The 18,360-nt window shown below is 34.9% G+C and overlaps 1 protein-coding gene across 4 annotated transcripts in view; it reads left to right on the forward strand.

The window, feature by feature from the left end:
- Window positions 1–3,051: 3,051 nt before the first annotated feature.
- The window catches only part of LOC128992334 (tyrosine-protein phosphatase non-receptor type 11-like), a 139,174-nt gene continuing 123,865 nt past the window's right edge, over window positions 3,052–18,360 (forward strand). For 3 of the 4 annotated variants that reach the window (XR_008490708.1, XM_054415867.1, XM_054415868.1), the window contains exon 1: window positions 3,052–3,163. Coding sequence is in view for 2 of the 4 variants with exons in the window: in XM_054415867.1 (XP_054271842.1) it covers window positions 3,150–3,163 (14 nt within the window). In the remaining 2 variants the exon portion in view is untranslated. Of the gene's footprint in view, window positions 3,164–13,049; window positions 13,068–18,360 lie in introns of those variants that run through there. The other variant, XM_054415870.1, reaches the window with a different exon arrangement.

The following is an 18,360-nucleotide window of genomic DNA, read 5'->3' on the forward strand; positions in this document are numbered from 1 at the left end:
CTCAAGAAAAATTATACAACAGATATGATAGCAACCAAAAAGAGGTTTATTGAAAGTAGCATAGAAAATGCTGACAATGTTATCAAAGCCACGTGGAAAATAATAAATAATGAGAATAAAGAAAATTCTTTTCACAACGATGAAATTAAATTAGTTGTAGACAAAATATCATATACAAATCCTAAAGATGTTAGTGAAGTTTTTAACGAGTATTTTGTAAGTGTTGTTGACAAATATATTAACCCTAAACTAAATAATCATAGACAGTTTGTCCAAATGCCAATTCCAAATAATGTATCCAAATTCCATATTAAACCTTTAGATGAACCAGAACTCGAGCAAATATTATCTTCTTTTGATAACAAGTTCACTTCAGGCTACGATGAGATTCCAATGCCCATTATAAAAAGTTCTAAAAACGCATTACTAAAACCCTTGGTACATATTATCAACTCTTCTTTCATTTCTGGAATTTTTCCAAATAAACTAAAAATTTCTAGAATCAAAACATTACACAAAAATGGAAAAAAAACAGTACCATCTAATTACAGGCCTTTATCAATATTGCCCACCATATCTAAGCTCTACGAGCGTGCAATGTACTCCCGATTGGTAAGTTTTTTGGAAAATAATCAATTATTTGACGAAGAACAACATGGTTTTAGGTCTGGAAAATCTGTAACAACTGCTGGTATTGATCTAGTTGAGGCTATTATTGATGCCATTGATAGAGGTGACAACTCTGTTGGAATTTTCATGGACCTTAGTAAAGCTTTTGATAGCGTTTCGCATCAGACACTTATTTCAATATTACAACATTTTGGTATTACTGGTAATTCACTAAATTGGTTTAAATCATATTTAGAAAACAGGCAGCAATATGTTGAACTGAATACGATTACAGAATTCAATCAATTACTTAAAGTCAAATCATCTCTAAAACAAGTCAAATATGGAGTCCCTCAGGGGTCTATTCTTGGTCCAATTTTATTCCTCTGTTATATAAAAGGCCTGCCTTCAGCTCTAACAAACTTAAATAGTAAATTATGCCTCTATGCTGATGATGCAAATTTAATAGTTTCTGGTAGATCAAAAAATGACATTGAATATATAGGCAATAGTAGCCTTGAATCTATATATGAATATTTATCTTGCAAAAACTTATTGCTTAACTCAGAGAAAACCAATTATATAAATTTTTCAACTGCCCAAAAAAAACCTTTAAAACCTAATTTAAAAATTGATAACAATTACTTAACTCAAGTGACTCAAACTAAATTCTTAGGACTAATAATTGATCAACATTTATCTTGGTTGTACCACATTGATAAACTAAAAAGTAAAATTTGTTCAGGTCTATTTATGCTGCACAACTTGTCTAAACTCTGCTCGTTGAATGTTTTACTGAAGGTTTACTATGCTCACATAAACTCACATATTGCATTCGGCATTGAATTATATGGTGCAACAACCATTCAAAATTTAGATGGTATATTAATTTTACAAAAGAGAGCCATACGTATCATGTTAAACTTGGGAGAAAACCAATCGGCAAAACAGTATTTTGCTAAATTAAATATCTTTACAGTGTATGGATTATATATTTATAAAACTATAATTAATCTAAAAAGTGAAATGAATACACATACACTTCCAAAATTGGGAATGTCACATAATTATAATACTCGGCATCGGAACTACCCAGCCATCCAGAGGCATAATTTAGAGTTTTATAATAAAAAACCCACTGCTGCAGGTACTAGGTTTTTTTATGCTCTGCCTAAAGATTTAATGGAAATTAATAATATTAAGACATTTAAAAAGAAATTGAAAATATTTATATTAAGCAAATGTTACTACTCATTTAGTGAGTATTTTGATAATATTTTATAGAATTAATTGTATTTATTGACGCCATTCTGCATTTATATTTGTAAAATGTAAATCTTGAATAAAGTGTTTCTGAATCTGAATCTGAAACTAAGCGAATTTCCATATACACAGCTAGATTCCACTAAATTATTCCCTTAAAATTGTCAGATTTATTTCCTATTTAAACACCATTAATATTAATGAGTACCTACTTTAGGTTTGCTACTACAGGGAAGAAAATAGGGGGTTTTTATTGAAATATTAATAGCTCAATATGAAGTAAACAAAATTTCAAAATGTCATTAATATATGTCAATACACAAGCAAGCTACAACACTGTATTTATTCTCTATAAGGTACATGGGTAATTTTAAATTTACATTATTTTGCGATTTTTCCGTAACCGTTAGGCATGCAACAATGCTTCAATATACTAAATTATTTGTTTTTTTGAGCTCTATAAAATGGTTTAGAAAGAAATTGCAAAATTTTATGTTTTCATGGTGAAAAATTAGAAAAACCCATTTTTACCCCATAAAATCCCCCATTAACCCCTGTTCCCATAGTCCGATCATGCTGGTTCGCGAACTCGTTCGAATAAATGAAGGTTTACACGTTTATACCAAATTTCATCAAAATCGGATTATTTTTGCTCGAGTTATCGCGCTAACGGACACATATATTAATATATATATATATATATATATATATGAATTTGAACGGAAGGTGTTTTTGGCCTCTGGGGACCTCAAAACGAAAAACTAAATCGGTCCCGGGTCCAGGTCTTACCATGAGACCTACGGTAATAGCTTATTCCCTATGGGAAATTCGCTAAAAACAACAACGGGAATGTAGTACGAGGGCTTAGCTCACTCCTCCAATAATAATCAATAACTCGTACCATGCTTGTACTCTGGTTTTATAAACAAAAAGTAGAGCACAAATCCAAAAATTAGCCCTAGAAGAAGATAAAAGAAATTTCGTTGAGACTACCGCTCAGTTTCACAGTGGTTACATTGACCAGACATAAAAAACAAGTTTCAGAAGTCTACATCGACAACAAATAACATGTAGTATAACTATGTTTTGGTTCTAAAACTGTGACCCACGTCTAAGTGAACCGTTGTATTTTTCCTCCTGTACTGTAGATCAGCAGATTTCTCAGATTTCTGTCTGATTCTGATTTCGTGAAAGAAACAATATTTCAACATGGTGGTTAAGTGTTATTTATCTGTGTTTTAGTGATTCTTAACTACTTCATCCCCTTTAAAACTACTATGACTTCAAGAAGGTAAATTTCTAATCCTATATTCTTTATATGCTAAATTTTTTTAAGTTAAAAATTTTTCTCACGATTTAACCTGCTAATCTAATGGATATAGATCTGTTGACTAACAGCTGTTTGCATAACCCTACCTGCCCACTTTCATCTCCTGGATTAGGCCTATCTCTTCTTTGTCATACACACACATCTTCAATTAGACTATTCAATCGAACGTAGGCTCCTTAACTAGTCAATGTAAATAACAAGCAATACCTCACTCCTCGTCATAAGGAATTAATAAATCTAATCAGATTGATAAGATTTAGTGTGATGTAGGCCCAATAGGCAATAAATAAGTTTCTGGGTCCAAGTGGGAGGTAAACCCCCAGCTTCTTTAGGTTTAGATTGAATTGGGATTAACCTCATCTTCATTATTTATCTTCCAGAGATAAATCTTATAGCTGTGAAATATCCTCAATTCCAATGGTTAGGGCCTACCTACCTACTTTGCTGTCAAAAGGATCAAAAGGAAGTTATTTTTTCTCGATAGGCTAGGCCTATATCAATATTTAATTTTTTGATCCGATATATCAATATTATGGAATTGAAACTCAGCTGAGGCCTACCATGAATAAATATTGTTTATAAGGTCATCAACAAACAATAGGCTACCTTACGTAGTTAAAAAATATTGAAATGAATCTGTTCTAAACTAACCTTAGGCTACATAACTTAACTAGGCCCGGTGCAGTTTCTTAACTGGGCTATGCTATATTGATTGAAACTATCGAATTGAAAATATTGATTAAAATCGATATTTTACAATATAAAATCAAACTACCTATCATTAAACCTAACCTAACCAGACAAACTTGCTGATGGTGAAAAAATCACATGAAGGTTTCGAATCGATAGTTTCAATCAATATTAGCGTAGCCCAGTTAAAAAACTGTACCCACTAACTAAAATAGACAACATTGAAAAATCCCCTTTTGGTATTCTCCACTTGCTTTTCTCTTATCAAACAGAATTTTGAAATGGTACAGTAAATTTGGTTAGTTATGTTAGGATAGCTTGGAACAGTTTCTATTAGCCTAAAAAAAAAAAACAGTAGCCTAAGTTTAGTCAATTTGTAATTTAAATATTAAAACAGAATTGATAAAAGGAAAACAAAAATATCGATACATCTAAAAAATCATCGATAATAGCCTACCTAATGAATGTTTCCTTTAACAGGAAAGCAGACCTAAGTTTACCTACATTCAATGTTGTAAGTTAGGATGTTTAGCCTGATTTTTAGGTTAGAGTCAATACTCTAACCTAAAAATCAGGCTAAACATCCTGGCTAAACTTATTAAGCATTAAGAGAACGGGATTGACTTCACGTGCTAGCAACTTTTCCAACAGAAGAAAAGAAGAGCATTATATTTTATTACCGCATGTTTCATAACACCGTGCTTTTTAAATTACCGTATTGAATTAAATGATTTGAAATCCTGATATATGCAGTCTTCCTACATATTACAATGAGACAAGAAATAGAACAGGTGTGGTAATTTATTTGGGGGGTAGGGGGGTAGGGGGTCATCTGTATGTACTGCAAGGGGGCACCGCTCAATGTACTTAGTACGCCACTGTTAATGGGTCATAATGTACATTTTTTCAGGATCCTAAATACCTCTGTTCAGGCAATTTGGTAATTTTTACACATCTTTGTAAAAAAGTGTGTGTTTTCCTTCAAACACTAGTCTTCACTTATCTTGGTGGCCCAATAAAAAAATGGAATTTTGGTATTAATTTAATGGGGGAAGGTTTTAATTTTAAAACCTTCCCCCATTAAATTAATACCAAAATTCCATTTTTTTATTGTTCCATGTGAAAGACCATAGCTTAGGATAAGATTTTGGTAAGTGGTATAACAATAAGACAAACTACAATGGAATCATGGGTCGAATGAATTGTCATTCGACCCATGATTCCATTGTAGTTTGTCTTATTGTTAAATACCACTTACCAAAATCTTATCCTAAGCTATGGTCTTTCACATGCCCAAAAATAGAGAACCTAGGCTACAAAGTTAACAAGTTCAACATAAAGGTTTACCGTATTCATTGTCTGAAGAGTAAACCAGTAAACCATTTATAGGCTTAATTTAATTTTAAAACCTTCCCCCATTAAATTAATACCAAAATTCCATTTTTTTATTGGGCCACCAAGATAAGTGAAGACTAGTGTTTGAAGGAAAACACACACTTTTTTACAAAGATGTGTAAAAATTACCAAATTGCCTGAACAGAGGTATTTAGGATCCTGAAAAAATGTACATTATGACCCATTAACAGTGGCGTACTAAGTAGGCTACATTGAGCGGTGCCCCCTTGCAGTACATACAGATGACCCCCTACCCCCCTACCCCCCAAATAAATTACCACACCTGTTCTATTTCTTGTCTCATTGTAATATGTAGGAAGACTGCATATATCAGGATTTCAAATCATTTAATTCAATACGGTAATTTAAAAAGCACGGTGTTATGAAACATGCGGTAATAAAATATAATGCTCTTCTTTTCTTCTGTTGGAAAAGTTGCTAGCACGTGAAGTCAATCCCGTTCTCTTAATGCTTAATAAGTTAGGGTTAGAGAACTCAATCTTGAGTTTGTCATTGCATTTTTCACATCTACTACCTATATTACTATATTACTATATATTACTACCTATATGAAACATTGTGAACAATATGGCTTTTTTTTTTTAGATTAAACCCCACATATTATATACCAAAATTACACATTTGCAAACTGACCCTACATTTTTTTAAAGTACCTTGGGCTCTGCCCCAGAGGTTTTTAAAGTTCCCGTGTTATCGTTATGCGGAACATTTAAACTTATTTGTTTACATTATGATCAGCTGGATAATTGATGTTAATATTTTGGTTGAAATCTGAGGAAACGTGTGCTACAAAGATTAGGCCTCTTGACTTGGTTGAAATGAAATAGGCCTATTTACGATTTGGGTTGGTGTAAACATTAAAATGGAAAAAATCGATAAAGCCTGGAAAATTTGATATAACTTACTAAAAAGAGAACTAAATTAACACTGCAATTCTTGAGCAATCTTTGAAAGAGCATATTTGCAAACTATGGAAACATAGGAAAGTCATAGAACACCTGCAAGTAAAAGAAATAGAAATACTGTACAGAAATGTTTTTTTTTTAGTTTTTTTTAGAATCTATAATTGTTATTATGGACAACCTAAGTGGGAAACATTCCTAGAAAACACTAAAAGAAATAGGATCAGCTTTTAAAAAATAATAAGATATTTACAAGAAATGTTGATTATGTAGTTATATCGTGAGTTTTTTTATAACCTTTGAGTCGACTCTTTTAAATTCATCGGAAATTATTACTGTTATTCGTTTTAAAATAACGCCTGTAATCCTTATATATAGGTAATACGTGAAGGCGATTTCTACGAAACACTACTCCTCCATTAATAATGGACAGATTTTTACAAACGATGTATCAAAATTAAGTATTTTTTGTGTAGACACCCATTTCACCAATTCCTGTAGTAAAAGTCCTCAGGCTTTGCCCCACAGGCCATCAAAATCACAATGTAATTCTTACGAAGAAAAGATTTTGTTTGCATAAACAGACGAATACTTTGTATTAATTGCATACTAAAACAGCTGTTCATAATAAAGATGTAATACAGACAAGGGCGTTCATTTTCAGTTTCGATAACTGGAGTAGAGTGATTGGTTACATTATTTTTGAGTTGAAACTCTTAAGTTATCGGAAGTTATAACTGTTATTAGTTTTGAAATAACGCCTGTAATACTTTGCAATTGCTCGAATTCGAGCAACAGGTGGGGGCGATGTCTACTTGTACCGGCGTCTAGTTGTACCTGCTGCATTTTGGTGACAGGCGTCTAGTTGTACCTCGTCCAAAGCTGTAGGTACAACTTGTCGATGGTGCGGACGTCTAGTTGTACCTACGACTAGTTGTCTCTACGTCTAGTTGTACCTCTTAAAAATCTACAGGTACAACTAGTCGGGTACGCCACCGTCTACTTGTACCTCATATGTCTGCGTCTACTTGTACCTCATATGTCTGCGTCTACTTGTACCTACGACTACTTGTACCTACGACTACTTGTACCTACGACTACTTGTACCTACGTCTAGTTGTACCTACGGCTAGTTGTACCTACGGCTAGTTGTATCTCCCCTTTAACTTGTCACCAGTTTAAAGGATTTATTTTATTTCTTTAAAAATCATACAATCTTACAACAATTTTTTATAAACAACTTGCTACAAAAGCCAGGAAAATTTGGCTTGTCTGTAACTCATTGAGAAACCCCTGTTCTTGATAACAATGTACTTGTGTCCCTTGGTCAGTCCTTATCCATATTAGACTTTGGTTTTCCTTATTTCTTGTCAAGATCTGCTATCATTGTTTTTTCCACTAAAACTCTACCTTTCTATAGAAAACTAACATTATAACTAGCTTAAACAACAACTTTAAACAATTATCTTAAATAAATAAAACATGAAATGTATTTACGACCTTTCACCAATATTGACTGGAAAGTCAGAATTTCAATAAAAAGCAAAAAACTACTGGATTTGGCCACCATTATGGAAAAATGGAGGAGTTCCACCAAAGATATTTTTGGAGACTTTTGATATGTTATTCACAATACTTTTCACTATCGAACAACAATGGTTTTATCTGTGTTCTAATTATTTCTAGGTTCAGGTATTTTTTTTTCTTATTTTAAGGCGCCTATTACAACTATAGCTGCCATTTCGACCCTGGACATCAATGCGTAGCTTTCAGCCTCCAATTAACGTCTGTAAAACTACTAAAAACATCGTAGTGCGGTGAAAAATATTTGCAAATCATACTCAATTGACTCGGAACACTGCAGTCCTGATTTAATTAAGGGTATTATTAAAAAGTACTCGTGCAGTAATCAATTAAACAGGGTAACGAATTGAAGGATAGATACAACTAGACTATAAGGACGCAAAATACGCGTAGGTACAACTAGTCGTAGGTACAACTAGTCGTAGGTACAACTAGACGTAGGGACCACTAGACGGAGGGACCACTAGTCGTAGGGACTACTTCTACTAGTCGTAGGGACAACTGGTCGCATCCGTACAAGCTAGATGATACTACTTGTCCGTGGGATACACGTCTAGTTGTACCTACGTCTACTTGTACCTACGTCTAGTTGTACCTCCTAAAAATCTGCAGGTACAAATAGTCGGGTGTGCCACCGTCTACTTATACCTACGTCTAGTTGTACCTACGACTAGTTGTCCCTAGGCCTCGAGGTACAAGTAGACGTAGGTACAACTAGACGGCGGGACAACGAGACACGGTCCCAACAGGTGCACTAGTACTTTGCAATTGCTCGACTTCGAGCGACAGGTACGCTAGTTAGTTTTAATGAGCTTGGAGAAGGATCTGTAGGCTAAAAAACCAGACCCAGATGCCATTTGTCATTGGGCTGAATCACTGATTATTGGAATCACTTACAGAATAAAGAAAAATAAAACAAAACCATAGCCTAGTAGGCCTAGTAAGATTGTTAAAGAAGACAAAAACCTAAAACTCTCTTGCGGTTGTCTTTTTGTCATCTCCCGCGGTCACAGAATCCGCTTAGTTACATTTTAGTTATACGCAAAGCTGTTCAATAATTGTTGCATTACTTTTCATGTGGCAGCAAAACAAAAGTAGAAGTTATGTAGGCTGGGCCTACAGTGGAAAGACTCAATGGTACACTTGCCGTTAAGTGGTGTCTAACACTAGTGCTGGTGTTTAGGGCAAACATCCAACCCCCTCTCGGCCTCATTTACTACAACGCTCATGGTGGGGGATGATACTGTGCCCTAGGAATTTCCGCACAATGCTCGCCTTTCGGACTCCTCCTTGCTCGTACAAGTAGTATATTTCTAGCACAACATAGAGCTGAAAGCCCACCTCTTCCCATGCAAGTCCATCCTCTGTACCTCATTTCTCTGCGAGTGCTCTCATTGTCTCACCCTGTATATAATCAAAAAGATCTATAAGCTATTAGAGCTATAATCAATAGTAACATTTGTCAAAAAAATGTCCTATCAATGTTTAAAATCTACAGGGACAAGCCTAATTATTTTGAGGCTGTATCAAACAAAACTGTATCGTTGGTATCAAACCCAAGGCTATAGGTGGTACAGCTATTTGCGGAAGTATTGGGCAATCGACTCTTCTATTGTTTTTGGATCTCACTGCCACAATAACAACTCATTATGGATAGTATAGTACTCGCTTTGTTATCGGAAGTTGACAGTTTGATTCTAAGAAATATCAGTATCATTTTGAGGTTTTAAAGTTGTCCCAGCTATACTTGATCATGAACTGGACCTGTCTTAAATAAACAGCTGGTCTTGGTCAGTAATAAAGCTATCATTTCTTTCATTCAACTTTCAGTGTTTACTCATCTTCATATTAAATATACTCTCTGGTTGTCAGCGGATTCATAATTCCATAACTAAACTAATCCACAGAACACTTATTATAGACCAAGTAGTAGTACTTCTGCTAAATACAGTGGCCTCTTTAATATTGTAGTCCTGTATTTTTCCAAATAAGATAAGAGACGCTCTTAATAGTTGACGTTTTTTTGGTGTTTATATGTAGCAATTATTTTTAATTTCTGTGGCCATTGAAAACCCAAGTGATCTTTGGCCTCGTCAACTTTCTAACTCCAGGATCCACTGTATTCTGCCAGCTCTAGGTCTACTCCTATTCTTCTTAGGTCTATGTAACCTCATAAAACCATCACACACAATCTTTTCAATGGTCTCCTGTCCTCTGTAGTACCTGACCATGTCTCTCTCACCCCTCCATTGCATGGGGTGGGATATGATGTTAGCCGTTACTGTTTCAACATTTAATTGATGTTCAGTTAAGATAGGTAACTGTAACATGAGTGACCAGTTAAAGTAATAAGCCTAGTTTATTGCTGATCTGGTAAACTTTTCTTGTGTTTCAATAAATTTAACACTACAATAGTTAGTTGTCACTAAACCAATATTGTGCTTTACCAGTTTCCCCCCAATTTGGATTGTAATGACTGCACACAATATAAATAATTCTATAAAATTTTCACACTAAGGTACAGTTAACAAGTTTGAGAAAGTAGAAAATTGTCATGTTCCAAAAACATTGATTAAGATAATGTCCCAGAACAAATCATCTATACAAATTATTTTAACAAATGAAGGATTTGACGAAAATGAATAGCCTACATTACAGTACAAAAATACGTCAAATAAAACTTGTAATGATATTTATATTGTTTACTCACAAAGAGTGTAAATACATATAAAATATGGTAAATGATGATCGATATAGATTGGCCCACTCCAATCATCATCAGACCCAATAGGCGGATGAATAGGAAAAAGTTTTAGAAATCTTAAATTTGATCGTTCATTTTTTATTAGTACTCAGAAATTTTAAATATTCGACATGTAAAACATAATACTGTATAACCACACAGTAATCTATTTTGTTATGAGTATTGTGCTTATAATTACAGATTACTTCGCAATGATATACAGATTGTTAATGTACTAGCAACCAGCAAATCCGTGATATATTTTGAATCAATTCACAATTTTCTATTGCTCTTACTTAGTTAAGTTGGCGATTATAAATTTTTTGATAATCATTAACTTATCACTGACTTGTGATTTGTTTCAAGCAAACCTTGAACAAAACCTGAGCGACCAAAAGTTTGTTCGCGGGCGGAATTTTACCCCCGCGGATTTGGAAGTCCAATGAAAATAGACAGAGCGTGATTAATTAGATTAGCAATAAACCCCGGAATTTTACCCCCTGGCCAAATGTAGAAATTATTAAGAATGATTGATCTTGTTTCTATTTTATTTAATTGTAAACATTTTATTATTAAGTAGCCAATCTTTGTTTATTTATTTTGTAATCTTAACTAAGTAAACGGAATTTGCTGTTTAATTTTGATCATATTAACCAACAGTTGGCTTCAATGATCGAAACCTGATACTCGAATCTCAAAATTAAAATTAAAACCCTGTTCGATTAGTTGATGTTACAAATAAATTAAGATAGGCTACTTAACAATAAAATATTTACCATTAAATTAAAACTGAATGAAGATAATTAACCATTATCACCAATATTTATATATCTGGCCAGGGGGTAAAAATCTGGGGATAAAAATCCGCGGAAATTTTGAGCTGACCTCATGAAGGGAGTAAAATTCCGGCCCGTACACTCTAGGCTTTTATAATTTGATGTGTTCTGATTAAATTCAAAACCGTGAAAATATACGTTTAATTCTGCGTTTAATCCATCGAACTGATGTCTCGAAACTCAAAAGTTAACGGCTGGAATTTTACCCCCCGGGCAAACGTGACGTAACAAACCAGGGGGATAAAAATCCGCTACCCATTTACAACGACCAGTTCTTAAGAAAGAAAACTCGAAGATTCAACCATTGATTATACAAGCCTACATACTCTATGATGGTTTCCACCCCGAAGCTACGTATCAGCGTATTAGCCACTTCACTTATTGCGGTTACAACCTAACTGTAGACATACAATTGATTCCTATGCAAATTAATGACCGTGTCAAGTTTTGCATATGCATAATGCATTTTGTTTTTAAGTTTATAGTTTTAGTTCAGGGATTAAGTTAATGCAAATTACGAACTTTCAAAGTTTTTGTATCACGCAGATTACAATTATTCCGGTTACTTTTTTTTTTAACCGGCCGCTGCTATGAAAACATTGGCATTTGCCATCCTTTAACCACCTTCTTGCAATAAGGCAAAGTTTCAACAAGTCGTGATCCGTCGGAAATTTAAGCAAACTAGCGGTCGTCCAGTGGTCGAAAACTCGACCAAAAATATGTAATGTTCAGATATTACTATAATTTAGTCAAAGGCACAGACTTCTCTATTTTCATCCTACACTGTAAATAAAACATGTGATTGGAATTTATTCGATTTGTTTTGATTTTCTGTTTATATTGCGTTGTTATTTCGTCATCAGCATAAAAACCCGTAAGGTCCGTGTAAATTTTTTAAAATTTTAAATTCATTTGTTGTGTTTATTTTTAACTAGCTGTACCCGCGGGCTTTGCCTCGTTTAACTTCATATGTGAGCTCGTTCGCATGGCTCAATCACGTCCTGGTTGAAGTTCGTTCGCTACGCTCACTCACCTTTAGGTTGGAGCTCGTTCGCTGCGCTCACACGTCCTGGTTGAAGTTCGTTCGCTACGCTCACTCACTTTTGGTTTAAAATTAGCTGTTGTAAAATATTAAAAAAAAAAATAATAGTGCTGCACTCTGTTGGTAATCCTTGTAACTTTAATGCTATTTAACATCATAGAACAGAACCAACTTGTTTAATTGAAACAGCTGTTAAGATTCATTAATTCCATTTAAATATGAGTACTCATTAGGTTAACATGGGAAACTCCAGAGCCACTGGGGCGGAGCCCGAGAGTCCGATCAGAATAAAAACCACTTAGTTTTCCTATTTAATGCCTAAAGAATCAGTGTACCAAATTTCAGCCTCCTAGGTAAGTGGGAAGTGGGAGAATTAGTGATGAGTGAGTCAGTCAGTGAGGGCTTTGCCTTATATATATATAGATGTCGAGTTAGTGAGGTTTTACTGTACATGGATTTTAAATTGTATTAATCGATCGACAAATTGCAGTGTAGTAGGCCTCACAATCAGCTGTTTGACACGCTGCAGGGAGGGGGGAGTTAATTTACCGGCCTTGCTGTACCACACCATTCTTCCTTAACTTGGGCAAAGGTTTTGCTGTGGTTTGTCTGTTTCTGTTAGATGCCAGAACTGTTTATAGTCGTGGATTTGGTAAGTCTTCAACTATTCTGTACTATTTGCTGTAAAGGGAAATGTAAAATGTATTGTTTGTTGTGGCAAGCTGTTGAGGTTTAAAAACGGACGTGTAAAATTGTCAGTCGTGAAGGAATAAGTTGTAATTAATAACTTTTTTATGTAAAATAAGAATGCAAGTAAACCCCCTTAATGCGTGATTTAAAATATAAAATAAAGTAACCGATAATGTAAAACATACTCAAAAGAGTTGTCGCTTTCAACTGTTTGGGAATTTATCTAGTGAAAAATTGTTTGTTTGTGTCGCAATCTCCTTTTTTATGTAAAATTGTCAGTCGTGAAGGAATAAGTTGTAATTAATAACTTTTTTTATGTAAAATGAGAATGCAAGTAAACCCCCTTAATGCGTGATTAAAATGTAAAATATAAAATAAAGTAACCGATGATGTAAACATACTCAAAAGAGTTGTCGCTTTCAACTGTTTAGGAATTTATCTAGGGAAAAATTGTTTGTTTGTGTCGCAATCTCCTCTTTTTTATAGAGATGTTGTTTGTTGTTGTAAATTAAATAACATGATTCTGAAAGCAGTGTGCTATAATTGATCCTAGAATAACGTGTAAAAAATATTTTACCTTCCTTGAAATTAAAGGTATATAATAAATTCGTCTTATTGCGTGATTATGTTCCATATCGGACTCCGTATTTTTAAGACTGTTCAATGCGATTGAAGCCAAAATATATTTGAGTGTTTTCACTTGTTTACGTTCAGAATTATACCACATGCCTGTTACAACTCATCTCAAGATGTGTATGGTCTAAATTTATTCCACACTACATATAGATTGTACACTATCCTTATTCAAAATACAGTAATGTGTGATTTTATTCTGAATACAGTAGTTTACTTTTAATGCTTCCCCAGGTAACTAGAAGGTCGCCGGTTCTATCATGAGAAAATTAGTACAACATAATTATTACCGTATTTCCCTATAGGGAAGAAGTAGCTATTACCGTAGGTGGCACGGTAAGACCTAGACCCGGGACCGAATTACTTTTTCGTTTTGATTTCCTTAGAATCCAAAAACGCTATTCGAAGACATTTATATATATAGGGTTATATATGTGTCCGTGAACGCGATAACTCGAGTAATTTTTGTGCGATTTTGATGAAATTTGGTTCAAAAGTGTAAGGCGAGATAAACTTGAATGAGTTCGCGAACCGGCATGATCAAAAAATGGGAACGGGGTTTTAGGGGGGTTTATGGTGTAAAAATTGGGTTTTCTCACTTTCACCCTTAAACCACAAAATTTCCCAATTTTTCTCTACACATTTTTAAAGAGCTTAAAAAAGCAAACAATTTAGTATATCAAAGTGTTTTTACGGTTATTGGTAACGGAGATAATTCAAGAAATTGTAAATTGAAAATTCCCATGTTATTCTTATGGAGAATATTGTAAAATGTTGTAGTTTGCTTGTTTATGCATATATTTCGATCAAACTTGGCAAAATTATTTATTTTATACTAATCTATTAATATTTTAATAAAAATCACACTTTTAGTTTCATTGGGGCAGCAAACCTAGGTACTTGTTAAACCTAATGTTATTTAAAAAGATTTAATTGAAAACAAATTAAGGCAAATGGAAATTCGCTTAGTCGGCAGGTTTGCTGCGGCGGGTGTATTTTTGGTTAAAACTGGATTAGACGTCCTCGATCATTCATCGTCTAATATATTGCCCTAGCTAAACAAACCGTTGACATTATAGTGACTAATATAAGTGATACTGATTATTCCATTCTATTCATCTATAATCTTATATTTTCACTGGGTAGGTTATGGAGCTCCACACTGCTGGCTGGGCAACTGAGTGCGTAAACGCATTTTCCCGTCTATCCCTAAAAATGAATATTGTATCCAAACAAATTTATCCTGCATTCATTTACAGATTATACGTAAAAAAATGCACCTCTGTAAAGTTAAGAAGACAAATATCACCTCTGCATACGTTTTTCAATAGCTCCATTACACGAGGCTCTACCAAGAATATAGCAATCTCATGAAGCCCAAATGCCGAAGGAATTTTTCTTACGGAATCAATAAAGACGAGACCAAATTTTGTTTGTTGAAAAATTTAGAAATACTTCGAGTTTTCAGTTTTGCAGATTCTGAGCCATTCATTGAAATTATTAAGTTGGTTTTAATTCTGCCCTTCTATATTATCTCCCTATTGTAATCGGAAAACTTTTAGACTCGCGAGAACTCACATAAACTATGGCGCAACCAGATTTCAATTTTCTACTCCAGGTTTCGGATAGGTTGCAGCATGTCCCACGTGTTGCGGTCTGTACGACCGTGAGATACTCCCAAGGCTGCCAACCTTACGGCCATGACTGTGTGATGGTATGATGATTTTGTTTACCCTCCAATTTATATAATGGCGGGAGAAGACGTTGACTATACACTGCGAAGTGGACAGTGGACATTTCTTTCCTATGTCACCAGTTCTGTAATGAAATAACGCCAACATAGTGTGCGGTTGTATACTCAATGGTAATACCTTACAAGTATTTTTTGTTCACGTTGTTTTCCATTAATATAGGATTTTTCATTTAACATTTTAAACGTTGTTTGTTTTTATGTTTAATTTCTACATTAAAGACAGTTATTGTTTCAGTATTTGCAATTCTTGTAAATAGTACCAATCTCCTAGTTTTGCTTGCATTTGATTTAAACTAAAACCATGCATTAACTGAATGATCGTAGTTCGGCTTTAGAATGGTTTCTTACTATATTCGTTGTCAACTTCGGACTCATTATGCAATTTTAATCCCGCAACTGGTGTGGTGATTAAATCGCGGGTCTTCGGTTCTCAAGCGTCTGGGTTCGAATCCCGCTAAACACATTTTAGCTCTTAGTTAATATCTAACAACACAGTTGACCAGTTTTTCTGAGCCCCTTAGCTATTGGTGCATATATCTAGAAAACATCATCCAGAAGGAAACATATTTTTGCGAATTGCCAAATTAATCCAGCCATTACTTTTTCCATTGCTCCCACTGAACGATAGCCGTTTGTGAGAGGTCTAGTTGCGGGGTCGGAGGACAATGGAGGTCAAATGGTGCCACCTCGCCCATTAGATTACCTCTCTGACGGCATCATTCCGCACCTCTCACCGATGCTGAAGTCCATGTTCACTGTTCACATCTAAATAGTGTGTTTACCCGCGCTTCACACAAATAAGGAACATGTAACAGATGTAATGCGGTAGCCTACAATTTTGTTTTTGCGATACTTGTGTTACTGCTATACCACACTTAACTATACAATAGTACTAACTAGTACTACTAACTACTAACATAGGTAGTGCTAACTACTATTGTAACTAGTAGTATAACTACTATAAAATAGTAGTTTTCATCACTAGGACCGAAAGTGGCTCTTTTAGGTACGTAATTGGGGTTTACAAGTGAGGCTCAGCCGAGCTTGGAAATAAGATTTATTACCTAAAAGACATTTTCGCTCAGTGTAAATGAACAACTATTTTCTTCATACTGTGAAAATAACTTTCTGATCGTTTCAAAATTAGACCACATAATTTGATGTTAAACAAATTCGTCCTCAATTTTTATATTTCTTTTTTTTACTAACACAGCTTAAAATATCGTGTGATTCGCAGTGTTTGTTGAGGTCAGCCGAAAAAAAATGTACCATATGTTTTTTCTCTATTTGAAGTTACCCAAAAGCGATGATTTTGAGGACGATTTGGAGAATTAAAACCCGCTGTTATCTGTACAGTATGATATAATATAAATTCCACTTATTCTTTCAAGTCTTTTGTTTATTATTACAACCATTGTTTACAAGGATCCTGAGTAAAACATGGTAAAACCATAGACTTTTAGAATAAATATAGACTGTCAAAGGAAGGTTCCACGATGTGCCGCTAGGAGTGCCGTGTAGTTACGGCGCACACCGCTGCAAGCGAAGAGCCGTATGATGCTGTCATCGATATAGATGCTGTACCAGCAGCAGACGTTGCAGCGGTGTGCGCCTACGTCTTTTGTACACGGCTCTCCTAGCGGTGGACGCAGGAACATATGCTAACCGCAGCACTGCTGTCGGTCTATATTTATTCTATTTGTCTATGGTAAAACACATCGTGGTTGTTGATATTTTTGTTGCCAAGGAAAACTTGGAATATTTACTTCCATCAGCCATAAGCCCCACCTTTAATCAGATAAGTTTTAAAACGCAGTGCTTCTAACAGGTTATTTTTTAATTCGTTTTTTTGGTTATTTTTTGTTATTACTTTTATTTGGTAATTTTTTGGGGAGATTTTGGTTTTAGCGAATTTCCCTATAGGGAAGTAGCTATTACCGTAGGTGGCACGGTAAGACCTAGACCCGGGACCGATTTACTTTTTCATTTTGATGTCCCCAGAGGCCAAAAACACCATTCGTTCAAATTTTTATATATGTATATATATATATATATATATATAGACATATATATATATACTAGCTGACCCGGCGAACTTCGTATCGCCTAAGTTATAGGTTTCCCCTAAGACAGACCGATGGAAAGAAAGTACCGTTACGTTTAATTTTCAAGATGATCTCGTTCGCATCGCTCAATCACGTCCTGGTTGAAGTTCGTTCGCTACGCTCACTCACCTTTGGGTTGGAGCTCGTTCGCTACGCTCACTCACCTTTAGGTTGGAGCTCGTTCGCTGCGCTCACTTGCCTTCAGGTTAGATGTTCGCATCGCTCGATCACGTCCTGGTTGAAGTTCGTTCGCTACGCTCACTCACCTTTGGGTTGGAGCTCGTTCGCTACGCTCACTCACCTTTAGGTTGGAGCTCGTTCGCTGCGCTCACTTGCCTTCAGGTTAGCTCGTTCGCTACGCTAACTCGCCTCCAGGTTGAAGTTCGTTCGCTACGCTCACTCACCTTTTGGTTGCAAATTAGCTGTTGTCATAAATGTAAAAGAAATAATAGTGCTGCACCCTGTTGGTAATCCTTGTAACTTTAATGCTATTGAACATCATAGAACAGAACCAACTTGTTTAATTGAAACAGCTGTTAAGATTCATTAATTCCATTTCTCATAAGGTTAACATGGGAAACTCCAGAGCCACTGGGGCGGAGCCCTTTTAAGAATTTCGAAACGGGAAATAGTTTACGTCCGATTCGCATACCTACAGAATTTACACACCAAATTTCATAACGATCGGTGAAGTCGTTCCGGAGGAGTTTGCAGACAAACACTGTGACACGAGAATTTTATATATTAGATATATATATATATAT

The sequence above is a fragment of the Macrosteles quadrilineatus genome, unplaced genomic scaffold, assembly GCF_028750875.1.
Source record: "Macrosteles quadrilineatus isolate MER2022 unplaced genomic scaffold, UCM_ALF_1.0 Scaffold_4__1_contigs__length_99947679, whole genome shotgun sequence".
NCBI lineage: Eukaryota > Metazoa > Arthropoda > Insecta > Hemiptera > Cicadellidae > Macrosteles > Macrosteles quadrilineatus.